The sequence below is a fragment of the Malaclemys terrapin genome, chromosome 16 (assembly GCF_027887155.1).
Source record: "Malaclemys terrapin pileata isolate rMalTer1 chromosome 16, rMalTer1.hap1, whole genome shotgun sequence".
Taxonomy (NCBI): Eukaryota; Metazoa; Chordata; order Testudines; family Emydidae; genus Malaclemys; species Malaclemys terrapin.
The window spans coordinates 20,425,037-20,447,912 of NC_071520.1; the positions used below are offsets into that span (position 1 = coordinate 20,425,037).

The 22,876-nt window shown below is 39.1% G+C and overlaps 1 protein-coding gene across 7 annotated transcripts in view; it reads right to left on the reverse strand.

Annotated features, from left to right (window-relative positions):
- The window catches only part of SFSWAP (splicing factor SWAP), a 108,260-nt gene that overhangs the window by 60,108 nt on the left and 25,276 nt on the right, over nucleotides 1-22,876 (reverse strand). For all 7 annotated transcript variants that reach the window (XM_054006871.1, XM_054006872.1, XM_054006870.1 and 4 more), the window contains exons 8-11: nucleotides 17,839-18,085; nucleotides 16,983-17,114; nucleotides 16,521-16,614; nucleotides 1,604-1,772 (exon numbers count right to left, since the gene is read on the reverse strand). In XM_054006871.1, the coding sequence (XP_053862846.1) occupies nucleotides 1,604-1,772; nucleotides 16,521-16,614; nucleotides 16,983-17,114; nucleotides 17,839-18,085 (642 nt within the window). The remainder of the gene's footprint in view (nucleotides 1-1,603; nucleotides 1,773-16,520; nucleotides 16,615-16,982; nucleotides 17,115-17,838; nucleotides 18,086-22,876) is intronic.

Here is a 22,876-nt window from a genome sequence, read left to right on the forward strand (position 1 = left end):
AGATGCACACGTCCCGTCCTGTACCTTCCCCACCATCCGTCGATGTCAGTGAAACAGCCTGTGATCCACTAGCGCTTGCAACACTATTGAGAAGTACCCCTTTCGGTTTATGTACCCTTTGGCAAGGTGATCTGATCCCAAGATAGGGATATGCGTTCGGTCTAGCGCCCCACTACAGTTAGGGAACCACATCACGGCAAAACCATTCACTATGTCCTGCACATTGCCCAGAGTCATTACCCTTCTTAGCAGAAGTCTGTTGATGGCCCTGCAAACTTGGATCAGAACAAATCCCACGGTAGGTTTACCCACTCTAAATAGATATCATCCCCCCCCCCCCCCCCACTGACCAGTAGCAGTCTGGCGTTGCAAGCTTCCAAAGAGCTATTGCCACTCACTTCTCCACTGTCAGAACAGCACTCATTTTAGTATTGCTGCACTTCAGAGCTGGGGAAAGCTCTCCACACTGCACAGTTCCTGGAAAGTGGCCTTACACATTCGAAAGTTCTGCAGCCACTGCTCGTCATCCCATAGCTGCATAATAATGCTGTCCTACCAGTCAGTGTTTGTTTCACTGTTTCAAGATGACGTGTGACTGTTGCCAGCAACTGCAAATTGCTCCACTATGTCTTCCAGCAGGGCTGCTTGTGTGGCATCACATGGTTGTGCACAGCAGCTCCTGTGTCAGCTGTGTAAATAGTGCAGGATAAGGCGCGAGGTGTTTGTAATGCTCACAGAAAGTGTACAGCTGAGCGGGGTCCTTGCTTATTGTGCTATGGTGTCCGCACGTGTAACCCAGGCTTATGAAAAAAGGCGCGAAAAAGACTTGGGTTGTTTGCTGTTGATTTCAGGGAGGGAGGAAAGTAAGTGCATCATGGGAGACTAACACCATCTTCCTATAACCATCTGCAACAATGTTTTGGTCCCAGAAAGCATTGCAAGCCCAACCCAAAATTCCACTCGGCTACATGCACTGTGGGATAGCTACCCACAGTGCAGTGCTTCGTGCATCAATGCAAGCCCTACTAGTGAGGACGCACTCTGCCGACACAATGATCGTAGTGTGGACACGCAAGATTGACTTGCTTAAATCGGAGGCTTGATGTCAACTTACATGAAGTCGACTTAACTTTGTAGTGTAGATATGGCCTTAAACCTAGCATTAGTTTTGAAAACAAAGAAGGCCCACAAATATGGAGGCTAGGACTTTGCCCATCTGAAAATTTATACCATGGTTTCTAAACTTAAGAGTGAGCCAGAACATACCATTTGTTAACATTTAGAAATTATGCAAGTGTAGTACAGATATGTAAAATTATTAATATCCACAAAATTTTAAGTAACTGGTCTATAAATATCAGTTCCTTTTACATACTAGTTTTCAACCGTATACAATTCTGCTTTCTTCAAACTTTTTGACATTCAAGTTACTATCCTCTTGGGTTTCAAACTCAAAGTCTGACACACTGAAGTATGAAAGTAATCAAATTATTCAGTTCGGTGCTTTCTGATGCCTTTACACTGAAGTCCTTTCCTTGCTAATTATAGATCTGTTTTAAATGTATGCCTACAAAGACTTCATCTTCCAACTGTCTCAACATACCTTTCACCAATTTACCATCGCTGATAGTTTTACTGACAGGTGAATCCTTTTTAATTCCTGGAGCACCCATCTCAGATGCATCTTCAGAAGTGTGATCATCCAGAAACTGAGTTTCACCCTGTGTGTCAGAAGCAGTATCTGCTGGAACATCTTCTGATAAAGATACACCCTTTTCAAAGAGAAATTCAAAATGTTAATGACCACAGCTAATTGTTGAAAATAACAATGTCTGACATGCAATCCATTCACAATATACAGCGTAAAGTTGACTATCCAAATGGCTTCGCCCTCTTATACAACATTTTAAAGACAAGTTCAGTGTTTTCTAGAAAATTACAAGAAAGTGGTAAGAGGAACAGAATATATTCCTTTGTTTGTCCTTATGTACAGCTTTCATGACTCCAGCATCTTTCCTATGGGTAAGGACACATGCAACTACTTTTATCATCATTGCTTTATTTCTTTCTTTGAAAGATCTATTAAAATTAACTATTTTATCTTAGTCTTCTTCCTCAATCCACTCCCACCCTATTAACTAACCCAGACAGGAAAAGCCTAAGAAATCAAGTGCTCCGAAGACCAACAAACCTGAGCACTGTTTAAAGAGGCAGAGGAGTGCAAGTTCTAGCACATCCATCACTGAAAATGCTCTACCACAAGTTGTCTCCACCATCAAACTGGGGAGATACTTAGGTCAAGCACCATAGCTGATCACAAATGTCAGTCTCACCTAAGGAAAGAAGCAGTATTAAGGACTCTTGGAATTTAGGAGTCTATAAGTCAGAATAAACACCTTAATCATTCATTTGGTTTCTGGGGGTGAGTCAATTAACACCACTGAAATGTCACAGTTCACTTCGTTAAAGAGTATATGCAAGTTGTTTCTTCTATGTCAGCTCCGTGATATATACTGGCCTCCATTGACTGAAACTAAGGTAACTCCAATAGTTTCCAAACCTGTGTCTTTCACACTGCAGTGCAATACATGCATTCTTCTTTTCCAATCTCTGAACAAATGAACTATCCCATACATGATACCACTCCACTGTTCTTTAAGTTAGTACACTAGTCCGAATTAAATGTTAGAGCTCTGCAGAGGATGAAAATTCCATTTTGCAGCAATTTGTTGTTGTTCTGCATTATAACAAAAACAATACCTTTTGAAGCTTTGGTGACATGGAATTCTGTCAAAAGAAATTTTTAATCAAAAAGGAGAGGTTACTCATCTTGTGCAGGAATTGATGTTCTTCAAAGTGTGTCCCCCTGAGGGTACTCCACTTAAGTTGTGCATGAGCCTCCCGTGCCTTCAATCGGAGGTTTTCAGTAGAAGTGCCCATTCAGCCTGCACATGAAGGCCATACAGCCTCATTCCACATACTGAGAATGTATAGGGCTGCGTGGGCGAACCACCCTTCTGTACCTGCTCTACCACAAAGTCCCACAGAGGAAATGAGGCAGGAGTGAGTGGGTAGTGGAGCACCCGAAGGTGTACACATCTCAAATTCCAGTCACTGCACATGGTGAGTAACCTCTCTTTCTTTGAGTAGTGTCCCTAAAGGTACTCCACTTCTGGAGACTGCCAAGCAGTATCCCAACAGGAAGGAGGGTGCTTTGGAGCGGAGTCTAATACTGAAGACAGAACTGCATTGCCCACTGCAGCATCTAATCTAGAGGCATGAACCAAAGCACAGTGTGTGGAGAATGTATGTACTGAAATCCAAGTTGTCATACAGATAAATTGAGACCTCATAGAATGGGCTAGCACTTCAGATGGAGACTGAATGCTGACAGACTCATAACATGGCAATATGCCCCGAAATCCAACCTGAAAGTCTGTGGGTGGAGACTGTGGAAAATTTTCTGAATGGTTTGGTTCTGTCCAAATAGAAGTCTAGTGCCCTTCTGACATCCAAGCTTCCTGCCTAGTCTGATGTGGTTTCAGGAAAAAAAAAATCAAAATCAGGAGATGAAAGGTCTGAAACTCAGAAAGACAAGGTGGGTGAGGTAATTATCTTTTACTGAATCAACTTCTGTTGGTGAACAAGACATGCTTTTGAGTTTACTCAGAATTCTTCTTCAGGTCTGAGAAAGGTACTCAGGATATGTCCACACATAAAATGTTACAGCAGCACAGCTGTGCCACTGTAGCACATCAGCATAGACAGTACCTACACCAATGGGAGGAATTCTCCCATCAATGTAGATAATTCACCTCCTCAAGAGGTCGTAGCTAGGTTGACAGAATTCTTCTGCCAATCTGGCACTGCCTACACCAGGGGTTAAGTTGGTATAGCTATGTTTCACAGGAATTTTTCACCCTCCGAGAGACAAGCCATACCTAAGTAAATTCATAGTGTAGAACAGGCCACTGAGTGCCAAAGTGAAATACAAGGTTGAATTGTTTTCCATAAGTTGTAAGAGAGAAATTCACACAAGGTGAAGTGGCCAGTTAACACCTCTGCAGTCACAGAAAAAAGGAGGGTCAGTGGGTTACAGATTGTGGTAATAAGCCATAAATCCAGTGTCTTTATTAAGTCCACAATTTTTAGTATCTTGTAAAGTTATCAATTTAAGCTCCCAGGCTAGTCTTTTGAAGGTTTCCTTGGAGAATGAGGACCAAGAACAGATATAGAGCCATGGTTATGAGAAAAGTGTTCACCCATGGGTGATATGGTGTTTTTGTCTTTTTTTTGTGTGAGTTCATTCGAGAGTGTAGGGACTATCATTTCACCCACATACACAACTTGCAGTGTACTTCATGCAGTACACTAAATGCCCCAATAACAACTATGCCAATGTTCCAATTCGGGGTGCACTGCAGACCACTGAGAGGTTGTATCACATACTACCTGGAACCTTAAATGCTCTGCTGCTGTGGCTCACAGCTCAGACACCAACAGAAAACATGCAGAGTGTGTGTGTGTGTGTGTGTGTGTGTGTGTGTGTGTGTGTGTGTGTGCGCGCGCACGCACAGCAGGTCAGTTTCAGCAACTTTGACTCCAGCAACCTACTTGTTACACTACAGTCACACTCTGGGCTCACTTGGCTAGAGACCAGCACACCCACCACCCAAATTTCCCCAAAACAGTCTTCCCTGAAATGTCCAGTCCTTACCTGGAACATTCAGAGAAGTAATGAGGTACACTGCTCCTTTAAAGAGACAAAAGCATAGCAGCTTTCTGCTTTAACTAGAGTTAATATTTACTTCGATTCAAACACAGCACTGGATTGGTTGAGGCAATTAAGGATAAGGTTCAAGTTCCATACTGGAATAGGCTGTCTAATCTGTGGAAAAAGATTCATCAGTCCTCTAAGGAATCTTGACATTGTGGGGTTAGCAGAGATTGAAAACCTTGCACAGAGTGAAAAACTGTTATGATCACCAAGCGAACTTCAATGGAACTCACAGTGAGACCTGATGTTTTTAATTCTACCAGGTAATCCAGGATAGTGGCAAGGGAAAAGCGAACAGGAGAGACTTGATGATCGGTACACCAATGGTGAAATCTCTTCCATTTCTGAAGGTATTTCTTGTAGCAATCTTTCTGCTATTAAACAATACCTACTGTACCTCTGTTGAATGGGCAATCCCTGTCACTGAGAACCATCTAGAAGCCACACTTAGAATCACATAGCATCCAAACTGGAATGAAGGGCCTGAGTGTTCTCCTGAGACAACAGGTGGCGACTGTTTGGAAGTCTCAGTGATGGACGAGAAGTGAATCAAACTAGGTAAGGATACCAAACCTAGTCAGTGTAATCAAAAAGACCGTGTCTTGCTTGATCTCATTGAGAACTGTCAAGAGCAAGAGTGTTGGTGGATAAGCTTCAGTCATGAAATGAGGACAGCATCTCCTAGTGATTGAGGACAAAGTCCACCTCTCAAGCAGAGCTTCTTGCACACTGCACTGGCTGTGATGGTAAAAAGGTCCACTTTTGGAAACCCCCAGGTTAGAAATATTTTGAGGAATTGTGACTCCACCTCCCATTCACAATTCTAGAAGAAGCATCTGCTGAGGTCATCAGTCATGGTGTTCTATATATGCAGAACATAAGACGCTGAAATGACTATCTGGTTAGCTATGTATCAATTCCAGGGAGAGAGAGAGACTGAGCACACCCCACTCTGACAATTGATGAAAAACATACAGGCCACAGTGTCACTATCTTGACAGATTTGGCTCTGATTAGTGGAAGAGAGCATAGAAGGGAGGTGACTTCCTATCTCAGCAACTCATTGTGAGATAGGTCCCTGAAAAAGGACAGGGAAAAGGGAATATGAGAAAGGAATGGAGGTGAAAGACAGAATAACCAGATGTCATGACCTCCAGCATCCATACATCAGATGTTGTTCTTCCCCATGAAGACTGAAAACAGGAAAGTGTCCGGGGGGAGGGCGAAGAATGGTATCAAGCAGAAGGTTCAGATTCTTGACCAAACCATCAAATGCCAAACGTTTAGACAACATGGGTGGCTGAGATGAATTGGTAGCAGCAGCAGCTGACTTTTTTGAATACCTTGTCTCTTAGCTGGTGGTTCAGGTGGTCTACGGAAATTAGAAAAGTGAACTGGGTGAGATCTCTGTGCTATTTGAGACCTGCTACATTCTCTTATCTACAGGCGTAAAAAAATCTGAGGGACTTGTGCATGGCCCTCAAATCCTTCAAGATGTCAAGTGAGCCACCTGTACATAGTGACTATCAAAGGGAAGGTCCTCTGCAGTACTCTAACTCCCTAGTGAAGGACGACTGGAGTCAAGATGCTTGTCGCATCATGATCACAGTGGCAACGGTCCAGGCTGCAGTACAGGCTACATCTAAGGAGCCCTGCAATAGTGTTTTTGCTAAGAGTTGCACTTCATGGTCTTCAATTGTTCATGTGGATTCTCTGGTAAAAGTTCCATAAAGCCGTTAAACTCACTGTAATTCAGATAGTCATATTTTGACGTAAGCGCTTGATGATTCACTGATCTGAACTGTAATGTTTCAGAGGAATAACTTTTACGACCAAAGTCAAGCCGGTTTCTGTGATAAGAGGTAGACTTAGTATTGTGTTGTCTACCATGTTCATAAAACTGCATCCACTACCTGGGAATTCGATGTTGGATGTGAAAATAAAACTCTGAAACCGGAGCTGACACACTGTTTTTTGTTAGCAAGTTTACAAGTAGGAGGTGATGTAGGTGGAGTCTGCTAGATGGTATTGGTAGGCTATAGCATAGTTTTATTGACATGGCGGGCCATATGTACAGAAGTATGTAAAACATCCAGTTTACAAAAGGAATCCTGGACCGCTATTAAAGGCGTTTCATCAGCTCCTGTAACTGCCTGAAGTCAACTACCAAGGGAAGTAGTGGGGGCATTGCAGTCTCAGATGATGGGTAGGGCCCTACCAAATTCAGGGTCAATTTCAGGGCCAGAGGGTATTAAAATTAGTCAATTTCACATTTTCAGATGTTTACATCTGAAATTTCAGTGTTGTAATCATGGGGATCCCCACCCAAAAAGGGGTCATGGTGGGTCACGAGGCTGTTGTAGGGGGGTTGCGTGATTGCCGACCCACTTCTGCGCTGCCTTTAGAGCTGGACTCTGAAGGCAGCATCTGCGGCACTTCTGCAGTCGTAGGTGGAGGTGGGTCTGATCTCCCACATGCTGCAGGGAGCGCCCCAGCCAGGAGCTCCTAGCTGCTACTCATGGTTGGGCTAGGAAGGGACAGGACTTACTCTTCCCATGCATGGCCACTCTCAAGGGGAAATCAGACCCACCTCCAGCTACCTCCCCCAGCGCTCAGTGACTGGGACCCAGAGGTAGACGGGGAACAAAGTGCGCTCAGAAGCTGGTGTACAAGATAGCTCTTGGATCCAGGGTCAGAAGCTGGTCTTAGAGCTTGATTAGTCATCAAGAGCTCGAATTTTATTTCCTTGTTCTCACAAGATCTACTTTTGAATGAGGAGCAGATCTTATATTTTGCCGGTATATGGGATCTCCCAAACAATGAAGACCCAAAAAATGTACACCTCTAACTGGGATAGCTTCCCCATAGGAAAGACAACTTTTAAAGCCTGGGGAACTTGGCATACCCCAGAGACAAAAAGTCCAAAATAACCCCTCAAATGGTGAAACACAAACAGAGGGGAAACGACAACCCCAAACTAAACTGCATACCACTATGTAAACTACGCTAAGTAAACATGAAGCGGTCATGCTCAACCCTCCGTATCAGGCTGAAGGCAGTTGAGAAGAAACCAAGGGTGGTTTGCCTGTGCAATTCTATATATCCATAGTATGGGTCACTTTCACAGGGGGAAAATGAACACTACTACCAAAAGACTCCGATCAAAAATGCAGGGGATGCACGCACTCCTGAAGTGGAGCACCCATAAGGACAATATTCAGAAGAACATGAGCTTTTTGATTTGAGTCTCTCTCTCTAGAAGTCACCAGAGAGCCATGAACCAAAAAAGCTTCCCAATGAAAGCTAATACATCTCAGCTTTGATGAAACTGCACATTTCAACAAAATTGAACTTAACTGAAAATATTCTCACCAGCTTTCCTAAATGTAAACAAATTATAGCAATTTGTCAATAGATATGCAGTAACAGACCCGGTTTCTCATGTGTACAAAAACTTAATAAATAGGTTGATGCCTGTTCTATTCCACCTATTTTTCGTGCAGTTTCAGTTTGTTTATCTTTATGAGTTATCAGATTCTCTCTCCAAGTAAAAGAGTGAGTTTTCCAGAAAATTATGGAAATATTTCATTCAACTTAACGTTTACAACATTATAAAATAAAAGCTGAAGGTAAACACTTGACAGTGCCATATAACAGCAGTGTTAACATTTTTATGATGACATAAAATAAATATAATTTTTTATATTTTCTAAATATAAAAAGAGCTGAAGGATAAAAATCCTTTGATTTTATATCGACATTTCAGAAATGAAAGATTTGCAAATTCAGTTTCTCTTTTATCTGATACAGTTAGTGACATCATTAGAATTTAAGTTGGTTTATGGCATGCAGCTCCATGAGCTAAATCAGGTGTAAATAACTTTATATCTATTGCAAGAGAAAAGAAAAACACAGCCAGAGATAGACCTTAGATTATTTGTTAAGAATGCCTTCCCATGAAGTGGAGAAGGGCAGAATTAATTATTCAGGGAAGACAACTAATTTGAGATAGAAATGATTGGTGAATGAAGATGTCTCAAGGAATTTAAATATACATGGTCTTTAGGAAACCTGAGAGCAAAGGTCATTTGAAATGTTAATGCTAACAGGCACTGGGGAAAGTTTCCAAGTCTTGGCTCCTCTCATCACACTGAGTGTTCTGTCATGACTATTGATATTCTGACTTATAAGTAAAAATATATTTCTCAAATGATATCTTCACCCGGATCACCTGGATCAGTCGGTCTTCAGCTGTTGTTAAGACTGCGCCGATCACAACACGTCCGCCATTCTTCTCGCACTCTTGCCTTTCTTCTCCACATTCCTCCGAAACGTTTAACAATGTCATCTTCCCATCTTCTTGGAGGCTGACCTGGTAGTCTTTTCTGTTCTTGCGGGTACCACTCAGCAATCATTGCGGTCCACCTATTGTCTGTGAGCCGTGCTGTGTGGCCCGCCCATCGCATCTTGTTATATCTGCTTTCCACGATGGTATCTTTCACACCGCTGCGTTCTCTGATCATGTCATCTGGGATGTGATCCAGAAGGGAAATTCCCAACATAGCTCGTTCAATTGCCCTTTCAGCTACCAACAGCCAATGCTCTTCTCTCTTCGTCAGTCCCACATTTCACTGCCATACAGCATGGCTGGAAGCACTGTTGAATTGAAGATATTTGTACGTCTGGTCTTGTCGATTTTTCCTTTGAGGTGTCCTTGATGGAATTAAACGTACACCATCCTGCCCGAATCCTTTGCAAGAGTTCTCCGTTCAGGTCTTGGTGCATATTAACTTCTTGGCCAAAATATATATGTACTGTTCCACTTCTTCGATTTCTTCTCCTGTTCGTTATTCGGGATTTTCGTAAGACATCTGATTGCATGTATTTCGTTTTGCAGCAGTTCGTTTTCAGGCCCACCTGACTGCTTTTCTTGTTGAGTCTTCATAGCATGCTCTGCAGTTGGTTGGTGCTTTTGGCAATTAGTACAATGTCGTCTGCAAATCTGAGATGAGATAATCGTTCTCCGTTTATGTGAACACCACTCCAATTGATCTTGTTCAGAACCATTTTGAGACAGGCGGTGAAAAATTTCGGTGAAATCGTATCTCCTTGCTTTACACCTTTCTCGATTGGGATGCAGAGGGGAGTTTTGAGGAGAATAATGTCGGTTGTACATCCAGTGATATCTAAACTACTTATAAAAATTTGTTAAGCCTCACAATGCTAAACAGGGAGGTCTAGTCTCCAAAATATATCAGTTTGAATAGCAACATAAATGTAAACTTTGTAATTTACAGTAATTACTTTTGCCTACACCTTGAATGAAATGAATAGCAAGTGTTTAGCATTCTCTTGTTGTCCCACTGCAATAACTAGAGTGAGGAATCAAGTCAACATATTTTTCTTCACCACTTCCAGAGGAGCTACCCAGGAACACTAGAGAAATGGAAGAAAAAAAATCCAAATACACATAACCCCAAATGTCTCTCTCTACTTTGTCAACACATGTATTCAGTTTCTCAGAAGGACAGGCAAGGGCTTTATAACCTGTTTCCTCTGAATATAGATGTTAAAGAATAGCAAATTAATGCGACTTTCATTAACTGCTGCCTATGCAAGGTGGTCAAAAATGTTTCATACTAAGACTGTTGTTGAAGCAGACTTATTTTGTTCATGTACACTGCCTCTTTCTTGACCCTTTCACTTATTCAGTGTTCTTTACTATATAATAGAAGGATGCAGGACAAATTAAATAAATTTCATATATTATATATATATGAAAATCCACCTAACCTTTCTGAAAGGTTAGATGCCTGCAAGTCACCAAGGCCTGATGAAATGCATCCTAGAATACTCAAGGAGCTAACAGAGGAGGTATCTGAGCCTCTAGCTATTATCTTTGGAAAATTATGGGAGACAGGAGGGATTCCAAAAGACTGGAAAAGGGCAAACATAGTGCCCATCTATAAAAAGGGAAATAAAAATAACCCAGGAAACTACAGACCAGTTAGTTTAACTTCTGTGCCAGGGAAGATAATGGAGCAAGTAATTAAGGAAATCATCTGCAAACACTTGGAAGGTGGTAAGGTGATAGGGAACAGCCAGCATGGATTTGTGAAGAACAAATCATGTCAAACCAATCTGATAGCTTTCTTTGATAGGATAACGAGTCTTGTGGATAAGGGTGAAGCTGTGGATGTGGTATACCTAGACTTTAGTAAGGCATTTGATACGGTCTTGCATGATATTCTTATCGATAAAGTAGACAAATACAATTTAGATGGGGCTACTATAAGGTGGGTGCATAACCGTACTCAGAGAGTTGTTATTAATGGTTCCCAATCCTGCTGGAAAAGCATAACGAGTGGGGTACCGCAGGGGTCTGTTTTGGGACCGGCGCTGTTCAATATCTTCATCAACGACTTAGATATTGGCATAGAAAGTACGCTTATTAAGTTTGCGGATGATACCAAACTGGGAGGGACTGCAACTGCTTTGGAGGACAGGGTCATAATTCAAAATGATCTGGACAAATTGGAGAAATGGGCTGAGGTAAACAGGATGAAGTTTAACAAAGACAAATGCAAAGTGCTCCACTTAGGAAGGAAAAATCAGTTTCACACATACAGAATGGAAAGAGACTGTCTAGGAAGGAGTACGGCAGAAAGGGATCTAGGGGTTATAGTGGACCACAAGCTAAATATGAGTCAACAGTGTGATGCTGTTGCAAAAAAAGCAAACATGATTCTGGGATGTATTAACAGGTGTGTTGTGAGCAAGACACGAGAAGTCATTCTTCCGCTCTACTCTGCGCTGGTTAGGCCTCAACTGGAGTATTGTGTCCAGTTCTGGGCACCGCAGTTCAAGAAAGATGTGGAGAAATTGGAGAGGGTCCAGAAAAGAGCAACAAGAATGATTAAAGGTCTAGAGAACATCACCTATGAAGGAAGGCTGAAAGAACTGGGTTTGTTTAGTTTGGAAAAGAGAAGACTGAGCGGGGACATGATAGCAGTCTTCAGGAATCTAAAAGGGTGTCATAAGGAGGTGGGAGAAAATTTGTTCATCATAACCTCTAAGGATAGAACAAGAAATAATGGACTTAAACTGCAGCAAGGGAGGTTTAGGCTGGACATTAGGAAAAAGTTCCTGTCAGGGTGGTTAAACACTGGAATAAATTGCCTAGGGAGGTTGTGGAATCTCCATCTCTGGAGATATTTAAGAGTAGGTTAGATAGACATTTATCAGGGATGGTCTAGATAGTATTTGGTCCTGCCATGAGGGCAAGGGACTGGACTTGATGACCTCTCGAGGTCCCTTCCAGTCCTAGAGTCTATGAATCTATGAAAAGGAAACAAACATTTTTGAGAGAGCTGAACTTTTCAATACAAAATCAATTATACGTAGAGAAAACACATTTTTTCCACTTTTTCTTTGAAAGAACGGATGCATGTTGCATAAGATTTTCCCCTCAACTAGAGAAATTGCAGTCAAATATTTTATCTATTTTTTTGTAACATTTCATCAAGTACAATTACTACAAAATATATGCTCTTCACTAATTTAACAGAACAGAAACTAGATTTGCGTGTCTTAATTGTAAGATATTATCTAAAACCCATTCCCTCACTCCTCTCCAACAAGTATGTAAATTAGAACCACTATAAAAGTCAATTTACCAACAATTTTGCTTAGATGATACCCAACATATAACTTATTTGTTATACATATAATTCTCACTTCATGCTGTCCAACAGATTGAATTTTATAATATTAGCTCTGGACAAAATGGCTGTAATATGATGGCGCTGGAAATCTTCCAGCCATTTCAAAAGAGTAGCCCGATTAGCTGCAATATACATCAGTAACCCTGCTGGTAATAAACAGACCTAATGTTTCTTTGGGTTTTTTTGAACTTAAAGTAAAATCTAAACAACTTAATAACCACAAACAATGCATTAAAAATGTATGAAAGGTTTAAACAGTGAAAAAATATGAGTGAATATAGAGGCATTCTGCTGTTCCTGGTTAATTCTGAATATATCATATTAAATTACACATATAAAGCCACAAATTACACATACAAATTGCCTGCAATGCCTAAATAATATGGGATGATTGAAAAGAATAATGGTTTTCCATTAATTTCTTTGTTTTGCCAGTAGCGTTACTTCAGCTATTTTTTTAAGGATTTGCAGTTTCAAAACTAATGCCCAAAGCTACCCTCCCTCGAATTTGAATTATTCTTGGTCTCAAGATCCTCGGGGGGCCTTCAGCAGAATCAATGAAGACCATTTACAATGATCAGAATGAAAGGTCATGCCACTTCTAACATACAATATCCTGTTTAATAATTCTTAATTGGTATTTATACATTCTTTGACAAAGATCATGGGGGAGCTAGTCAGTGACTTTAAACTACTCCAAGTTGCTGCTGTAGGGAAAACAATTTATTTCTCTATCAACAGCAGCACTACATCATTACCACTTCTTGCTCTGAAGCCCCCTGAAGGGAGATGGTATCAGGTGAGGTTGTTACTAACCAGCAATGGGTTAAGAAGTGAGCTCCTTGCTTTTAGCAATAATTCAGGGCAGATCGGAAGTATTCACAAAACCATCTCTCAAGAAGAGGGCTGGTTTTCATGCACACCTGGATCCTCCTCCATAATAGCAATGGCAGAAGCAGAAGCACCTCTTCCTCCTCCTACTACCAGCTTGAAACCTCCTTTGTTCACTAGTTTTTGCCATAACTCCCACAAAAGTTACTGGGATGCAAAAAAAGAGGGAAGGCGGGTAAGAGGGGAGATAAGGGGAACCACCTGAGTGGCTCCTTGCTTGATTCTGGGAGGAGACATCTGTGTAGGGTCACAGCACAGAAGCTTGGCTTGACTTGTTGTCAGGCCACCCGTCTGACAGCCTCCTGTCTGAGTCTCAAAGATCACCCAGCCCTTCCCCTCAATCAGAACGTAAAGACAGGGTCATTAAGAAACCATTTCAGTGAAAAAAGTAACTTATAAATGGAAATTAAAAACACAGATTGGGGCTTAATTATTTAAGAGCTTTCCACATTAGAGCACAATTGTTTTGGCTGTGTGCAACACTTTACGCTAATGATGCATGTGAAATAATTAGCAACAGACTTCAATAAGGGGAGAGAAACAGGAAGCCTCTTTCTTACTATGGATACTTTGAGCTGCCATTGGTATTTGTGAACTAAACTGTTAGAATGCAACTCCCTAGATGCTTTGAAATCCTCAACAGGGGTGATACTATTAGAAGTACAAGTGGCTTTATTGTCATAAGATTCAACTATTCTGGTATGGGAAAATGCCAAGGTAAAAATATATACATTAAATGAAGGCTATTTGGCGTGTTCTCCATAAAAAAAAGAGCTGAAAGACTTAAGGGTCTGAGAATTATATGAACAAAAAAGAAAACTTTTTTATTTCAATAACCCTTCCCTAATAGATTGTTTGGCTGCTTCTCAATATACTTATTGTTTAAAGATTTTAAATGTTAAGGAGGGACCCATTCCATATTTTATATTTCAGCCATCAGAGGTTTTCATCCATCCCTCCCCTCTGCAGCCATTCATTGGCCAAGCATGAACTAATCTATAAACAGTTTAGAGTGATAAAATAGCATTGAGGACTTGATCCTGTACCTGCTGAAGTCAATGGTAAAAGCGGATTTAAAATGATGCAGAAGCAGGCATCAAAGGCTTTATATTTGGTTATATGAATAAAGTATGCAAAGAAAATACCATTAGCCATAATATTAAAAGCACAAATAGCTTTCATCTTTTAGAAAAGTAAGGGAATTATCTGCACAACTACACAGGGGAAAGTTTGTATAGTTACACAAAATCTCAAGGAACTTATTTAATCATGCTCCGTTGGCTTCTTAGCTATACTCATCACCAGGTCTGAAAGTTACAATACTTCAACTTTAAATGGCAATCCTTAATATCACTTTTCTTTGATGCATCATTTCCTCACAATTTTTTAAAATAAATTCTTATTAATCTAGGCAACTAATATAGAATGTAAGCCCACTGCTTTTGCTAGTATACTTCATGAAGAACAGCTGGATATTAAAGAAAAGAAACTTTTGCCTAAAAATTATTAGTTTCTATTAAAATCTTGTAGTTTTAATAGTCTATGAATAATTTACAAATAAATTGTTTTCAAAAGCACTTCATTCATTACTGAAATCCAGTACAAGTTAACATACTACACAAGATAAAATTTTACCAAGTAGAATAACTGATACAATTTCCTAGAAAATTGCTTCAATTTCACAAATTTTCTGGAGTACAGAAAATATGCCTTATAAATACTAGCATACACTACCTAATAAATTAAATAGGACTATGTTAGAACTACATTAAGAATTTGATATATATCCATGAAAAGGAGGAAACTGTTAGTAAAGAGACACTGCCCATTACTCACCATTAGCTGCAGATCTTCAAATTGTGAATGGTTTTATGTACTAATGAACTAATTATATGCCAAAGTTAATTGTTTAAAACAAAACTACTGTGCAGCACATTCATTCCTACGAAGTCTACTAATTTAAGAGCAGCCTACACTATGTAATGGAAAATTTGTTAGTAAGAATATTCCTTAGCTGCAATACTGCCATTCTATAACCCAAGCTCACATACCCTTGAATTTGCACTGTAAACTCTCTAAAATAGTTTAAAATAGAAATGCATATATTTAATCCTTACACGTGCTTCACCGAGTTATGTACAAAGTTACTGTCACTTTAAAAGAAGCTTCTGGTTAGAGGATATCTGAAGACAAAGTTCTGAAAGATTCTATAGCAGTCGTAGACGGCTAATGAGAGAGGGAAAAAAAGGCATCTGCTGAGAGTCATGAGACCAAACTGCTTGGCCATATGCTCTAAAGAAAGGGTTTGGGTTTAATTACTGCACAGTAATTCATTTGTATGGATGTCATCACTGCTTCTAGGAAGGGTCCTCCGGCTGCTGCCTTTGCTCTACAGACAGCTTACTAGGAGCCTGACAGGAAAAGTTGTTCTTGACTGGGTAGTTTGGTAAGAGCAATTTAAATGTCCTTTTTAGAATCACTTTCAACATGCTGCTCTGTCCTATTATATCCACAGCCTGTGAGAATACTGAAGCAGCTCATGTGGCAATTTACTACTTAGTCAAAAAGCTTCATAAATCCACAAAAATTGTAATTTTCTTGCCTTCTTCCACTTTGCTTCTCTATCTTCAATCATGTGTGTTCTGTATTTTCTCCAAAAGCAGAAATTCAGTGGGACGCAGAAAGAAGCAGGTCTTCTCAATTAAGAACAATCAGGACAGCTGCCAGATTACACTGACCTTCTCGGTTGAAGAGCTGCCTTAGAGACAGCAGGCTGAGGCATGCAAGAAGAGGTAACTGTTACTGCTGTGCTCCTAAGGTTCATGGGGGACAGAGTGCCACTCTGGGTTTTGGATCTCCACATAGCAGCTGCGTAATTTGCTCAAAAGGTTCTCAGGATGTTTCACTTTTCACATTGTCATCACAAACATTGTTTGCTTATGCTATACTAGAGTAAAGCTACAAATTTGATGGATTTATGTTACATGAAATAAAAGGCATCCAAGTCCCTCCCCCCAACACAAATGCTCTCTACAGGAATCAGTTTTACATATTACTCTCTGAATGTAGAATACAAAAGAGAACAAAATGATCTGCCTTCCCAACCACCTGTCCCATCATAAACATACCTGAGAGCTGTCACTGCTCTCTTTTTGAAGGAAGAATTGTTTCTTAAATTCATAGTAAGGATTATATTGGTGCCATGGTTGCAGGAACTCAAACCTATTAAGAGAGAAGGACAAATAATTTGTGAAATATACACATGAACAAAGCAAATGCCAACAATCATTTACCATCTCACTACCTCAGGCACAGGAACACTATTTGGTGTTCTGAAATATAATAGCTTATGCCTAAATTCCCAGGGGATATATGCATTCAGAAGCACAACTTCTGGATTCTGAGTTTTAGCATTCATGTTTTAGCATTAACTTTAAGTGGTCCCTTGAATTTTAACATAAAAAATTACCAAATACCTTCCTTAAAACACTTTTCTTCAGAAATGCATGCATTGCCAATAAAATAAACAGTCCAACTGATTTTTTTTTTTTTAAGAATATAAAATGAAAGTTAAGAGAAGACTTTCTCACCTCAAATCATTCTTGGCACGAACACTGGTTTCAAACTTAATTCCATTCCTAGCAACATATTCAGCCAGCTTGTCAATAACAGGTTGGATATCTGGAGGTGGTGGGATAATGGCAACCACTGGAGCAATTGTGCTGCAAACATCAGAAGTCCATTATTTATAAATAGGAGATATGAACACATTTCAATTTGATTATTGCTTTACCAAAAATTTTATACAGAAGTTCACTCTTTGGGCTGCCATGTACTTCTAGAGATTAAATATTTGCTTTCAAGCAAAAAATTCATTATGATAAGCCATAAATTATGATAAACCATACAAGCAATCGATCATCTGGTTCACCTAGTCTCACAAAAATGAGATATTCTGCACCAATGTTATCTGAGGAATCTCTGGAAACAATCACAAATACATCAAATTAATAACATTGTTTCAAAATATTTTACATTGGTTTATACAGTAGTGGTGCACATAATCCAAGCTGCTTTAAACAAAAACAGTTGTTACAAGTGTCTAAACTAATCACAAGCAATCTAACTTGTTATGTTTTTAATGTCACACAGCTAAATTAAACATGCCTCAGATATGGATCAATTTCATGCAGGAAAAGAACACATTTAATATTTTAAATGGATTTTATGTGTGGTAATAATTATGTTTCTAGGAATGTATAATGTATTTGTAGTGTTCCTGACCACATTTGAGTCCAAACTATGAACTAACCATCGCCCCTGCATACTGTCAATAAGAGGCATTCCATTACATTAGTGAAACTAAAATTAAACCTTAATTGCTTAAAAACAATATTTTTTCAAGCTGAATATAGGAAATATACATATAACATGAAAGTATGGTACCTTGGAGCAGGTGTAGTAGATTTCAACCCACTGTTGGAATCAGTTGTATCTGGGGGAGGTGGAGGTGTAGTACCAGGAGGTGGAGGTACTGAGGTTACTGATGTTACTCCTGTAGTGCTTGATACAGTCATCCCTGCAGGCAGTGCACTGTAATAGGTGGCAACATCTATTCCTGGGGGTGGAGGTGCCAGGCAATAGGTTCCATCGGGTAGCATATAGTAACTGTAATACATGGCTGCCATTGTTGCTATAAAGAAATCCAAAAAAAAAAAAAAAACATTTGTTTTAAGATCAACAGTTCAGGAAGTGTGAAGAAAAAGCACATGATAAAAAAAATAGATTTTCTGCCCTGCTACCATAACTAGAATGTCACTGATTCATATTTCAAATCAAGTAATGTTTTATCTATTTTTCTGGTATAAGAAAAGGAATATGGTTCACATCAACACATTTAGGTTAAATGAGACAGACATATTGAAGGTGGTATCAGAGCACATCCAAGGCCAACTAGAAACCAAATAGCCACGAGCAGTGAAGTGAACCACTAAAGGCACATGAAAAGCATGCTAACATGCAATTTTTCTTCATGAAAGTTAATATTTTCTAAGTTTTAGCTAAATTAAAGCCATGTGTGCACTGTAAATATTAGGAAAAATAATTTGTATTTTATACTCAAAATCAGCTTCTTTAATTTGAGGAAAGAAAATTAGAACATTAATCAGAGAGGTACTATTAGAATAAAATTAATTTTAATACAGAAAAGTTCTAGTAAAAGTTTAATTAATTCTGAATACTTTTAGAAAAAAGATTAATGAATCTTTCCAGGTTACCCAGGACAAGTAAAATGTTAGTTTACATAAACTGCCAAAAATCCAGGTTGCCTGGTTAAGCAATTTCCCCCTTTTTAATATTAAAGATATAGTTGCATTACCAACTTTTGGACTTAAAGTTACAATTTAATTTGTATCCAGTCATGTAGAATAAGAAACAATTTGCACAATTAGTTTAAAAACTATATATGCATGCACAAAACCTGAAATATTAAAGTTTGCAAGGGTTTTTGGTTGTAGCTGGAATATGCCTTACAGAGGAATGTCTACTTAGAATATTTCAGCAGTAGCTTATAGCCTCATTGTCATGGGCTGCAAAAGCCTGCATAATTCATATGCGCTAGTGGCACAACAAAATTATAATTTCATCCTCAAGAGACAAAAAATACAAAATTCACAGCTGTTAATGTGTTATTCTATTAATTATAGATGTATGCATCCCTCTTTTATGAAACACCAGTTGAATGTGCCACTGGTGTTTAGTTATGAACAGCATAATTTTCAATTGTGAAAATAAGTTGGTTGGTCTCATCCCATTGCCAGTGGATTTTTCTCTACAGTAGAGAGGACAAACTCCAAAGTTCAGAGATGTTCAGACCCGGAGAGAGGGTTTAAGCTTATCTCAAGTCTCTATTTAAAGCAAAATGTATGATGGCTTGGGTGAAGGTCAGGTCTAGAAAGGCTCAGGACTAGAAAAGTAGTGATGCTGTACACTAAGCTTGAGATGCATCGATAGACCTGTGTAGGAAGTTTGAATGGCACATACTTGTAAAGCCAGGTTTTTAAAACCTTCATTTTCATGAGCCCTGTATTTCACCCATATTTAAAATCTAACAGCGGAATTACCACAGCTGTCCCTTGCATTCTGTCTTGCACCAAGGAATAAACAAACGGGTATTGCAAAAGAAATGGCATCCAGTGGAAGCCAAATATTCTCCAAAGAGAACTGGGGGGGGTAAACATGGCAACTCAAGATGCAATCTCCATAATGAACTAGCATAGGAATGGTAATAGCTGAGCTAGGCTTGTATCTCAGATCCAAGAGGTTATCTTTGAAGTACAGAAAAGAGAACCAGGGCTTCAAGTTGAGAGAGATGCCTACAGGTAAATGCACATGGTAGAAGCATGAGGAATCTTCAATTCAGCAGGTCTGCCCCCAATTCCCATCTTTGACAATATGAAACCCCCACAAAGTTGATTTCACTTCAATGCAGAGAGCGTATCAGGCTTCTCATACACTGCCCCATGCCTGTACAGGAGAACTGCTCTGGTTCTTCTATAAGGTGGTACTCCACAAATGCAGGGAAAAATGAACTACCTCCATCTAGCTCAATAGGGTTTTAATTCAGAGGTTCCTGTCATTCCGTGAGGTTCTTTATTTTACCACTGAAAATTGCAATGTCTAGTTTTGGAATTCTACAATCCTTCCCCTCTTGTTTACCCCAAACTTTACTCATGATACGCGCAAAATACTGTAGTAAGAATGATACACCTTTTAGCTAGTGATTTATCAATGGCTGGTTATATTGCTTAACAGATTTAGAAACCAAGGAAATTCAGTGCAATGATTTCACATTCCCAAAGTTCAAAATTTTAGTTTAATCTTTATCTGACTTTAAACATGCATTCTATCAATTACTATGCAGCGATATTTGTAAAATTTAAACATCGGAACAGAAAAAAACATCCATGCACTAATTTCAGATGCGACTTAGTAAAAACTTATCAAAATACAAATAGGATTATGTGTAAATTTTTAGAACTGGATACAGATTTGAAAATTGTGACCAATGTTTAACATCCAATACTCTGTATATGGAAAGATTGGTGCATTTCTTGATTGTCTAATTATCTGACTTCTCCCATCCCTGCTTAAGGGAATGTCTGATTTAGCAGAGAGCCTATCACATCTCCAGATATTCCCTTACAGTAAAAAATAGCAAGAGAAAAAAAGATTCACATTCAGCATCTTAAATGCACTGAATTTATTGGTACTAAATCACCACTGAGGAACTTTGCTTCTATAGATGAGCAAAAGGTTGACTACCTGGCCATCAGGTTTAGAAGATTTTGAGACAACGATCTACAGGAAAATATATAACTGTTACTGCTTTGCTTCTGAGGGATGCGATTCTAAAATTTATCATCAAATTCATGAATATGTCTTGAAGAAAAACAAATTGTACTGCACTGCAATTTACTAAGCTAAATTACTGATAGACAAGCTAGAAACCCATTCTGTACAGATATAGCCAAACAGATTCAATGCTTATACACAGAAGGACATAATTGTAACAAAATTCCCAATTAGTCCTATCACAACCTTTTTAACATCTAACTTTTAAGCACAAGCATATACAATATATTCTCCACACCATAATAAAGATGTAATTTAGATGGGAAAAACTTATAAAAACAAAAATGTTCCTTTTATTTTTTTTTACATTTACGGAAAAGCCACTGCTATGTTCTGATTTTGTTAAGTAGCAATTATGACAGCTGGATCCTGAAAGTATAAGTACCAAAAACCAATCATAGAATTTTTTTTTCTTTTCTAACAATTAGCAAATCTAGAATATTCCTGCAGTTAATGCGCAACAAGTTCTATTACTTGCCTACTTCCTTATTTAATCTCGACAAAGGCTCATTTAAGGGCTCTAGACCATCTCGTTTCATCATGTACACTGCACTTTGCTTTTGGGGGATCTGAAAATTGCAAAATAAACTTCCAACCTGTACAAAATTCAACTCATTAATGAGCAAAAAAGCTGCTTTACTGTGAAACAGATCTTCGAACGCTCCTCCCTTAAAAAGATGTATTTGACAGAACTATTTGCGTGGCTAACTCACCTCAACCGCCCAGCCATTTTAAATATGCCTGCTTAGAGAGCTGAAGAAAATGAACTATAGAAAATGACAAATTTAAGCGTAACTGGCATTTTGAGTGCCTCAGTTTCCATTTGCTTAAACCCAAAACAGCTGAAAGGGACCTTATATTTAAGAAATGCTAAGCACTTGCCTTCTGAAAATTAGGACCCTTTAAGATGTCTCAAAGTTTAGTCTCCCCAAATCACTACCCACTCTTGAGAATGTAGGCCACAAGGAATCAGCTCAAGGCAATGAATTTACCAGACACCTATCTAGGCTTGTATTAAAGACTTGAGCCTGAATGCTGCCATCAAAATGAATTTCCAGATTTGGATTCAACTGTTTTGGATGCTGATTCAGTCCTCTCTAGAAACATCAACCACTAGTCACAGATATGACCCATCCTAAACTACCATGATGTTACTGTGCAGATAGCATGAAACAATCATGTCATCCTTTGTCAAGCCAGGCTTTTAAAACCTCTAAAGATGAATATTCCACCACCTCCTTAGGTAACCCTTTACTTTGCCCTATCTACTTATTACAAGCAAACAATTTAAATGAAGATTAGCACAACTCTACAATGGATCCTGTACACATGAAGGGGCACCTCTCCCTTTCACTTCAATGAAACCTGTATCCTCTTATGCAGAAGTTTAATTTGGTCCAATGACTGTATCAATGAATACTGTGCAAGAACTGTGGATGATTTTAATATAGGTATTGTGGGAATCTGAAATTTTCCAACTACTAGATGAGGCAAGGTCTTAGAATGTAACTAATTAGTAGCTAATGCCCCCCCAAAAAATATAACGTTATTAACAGCCTACAAATTTGCAGTTTAAATGCAGCTTGCATATGACTGGCTCAGTTTGCGAAGACATTTATCCCAAAGGTTCTTTACTAAGTGATGGCATCAACAATCTGAAGGGTTGTCAGCTTCCAAAAGCAGACAAAATACAACTCACAAACTTTAAGCAATAAGATAGAAGTACACTGTTTGCCCTAGATGGTTACAAAATGCTTGCAACATTTTAAAGCAAAACACTTAAACATCAATCCTTAACTGACTTAAGTTAATGCTTTGCATGAGCGCAGGGCTGTTGAATGTTGTCAACAGCAAGATCAGGGCCTGAAAGAATAACCACCAAGAGTGCACTATAAACCCCTTGAAAAAATGCATCACTACAGCTTTAGTTATAAAATCTTAACCAAGAAAACAATAGTCATGTCTTAACAGGCTTTAACATCAGTAACCCAAGTAATCTGAGTTAACAGGGCAATCACCAGAATGCACTACTAGGATACTGCCAAAAACAGTGGTTAATGACAGTTAAGAA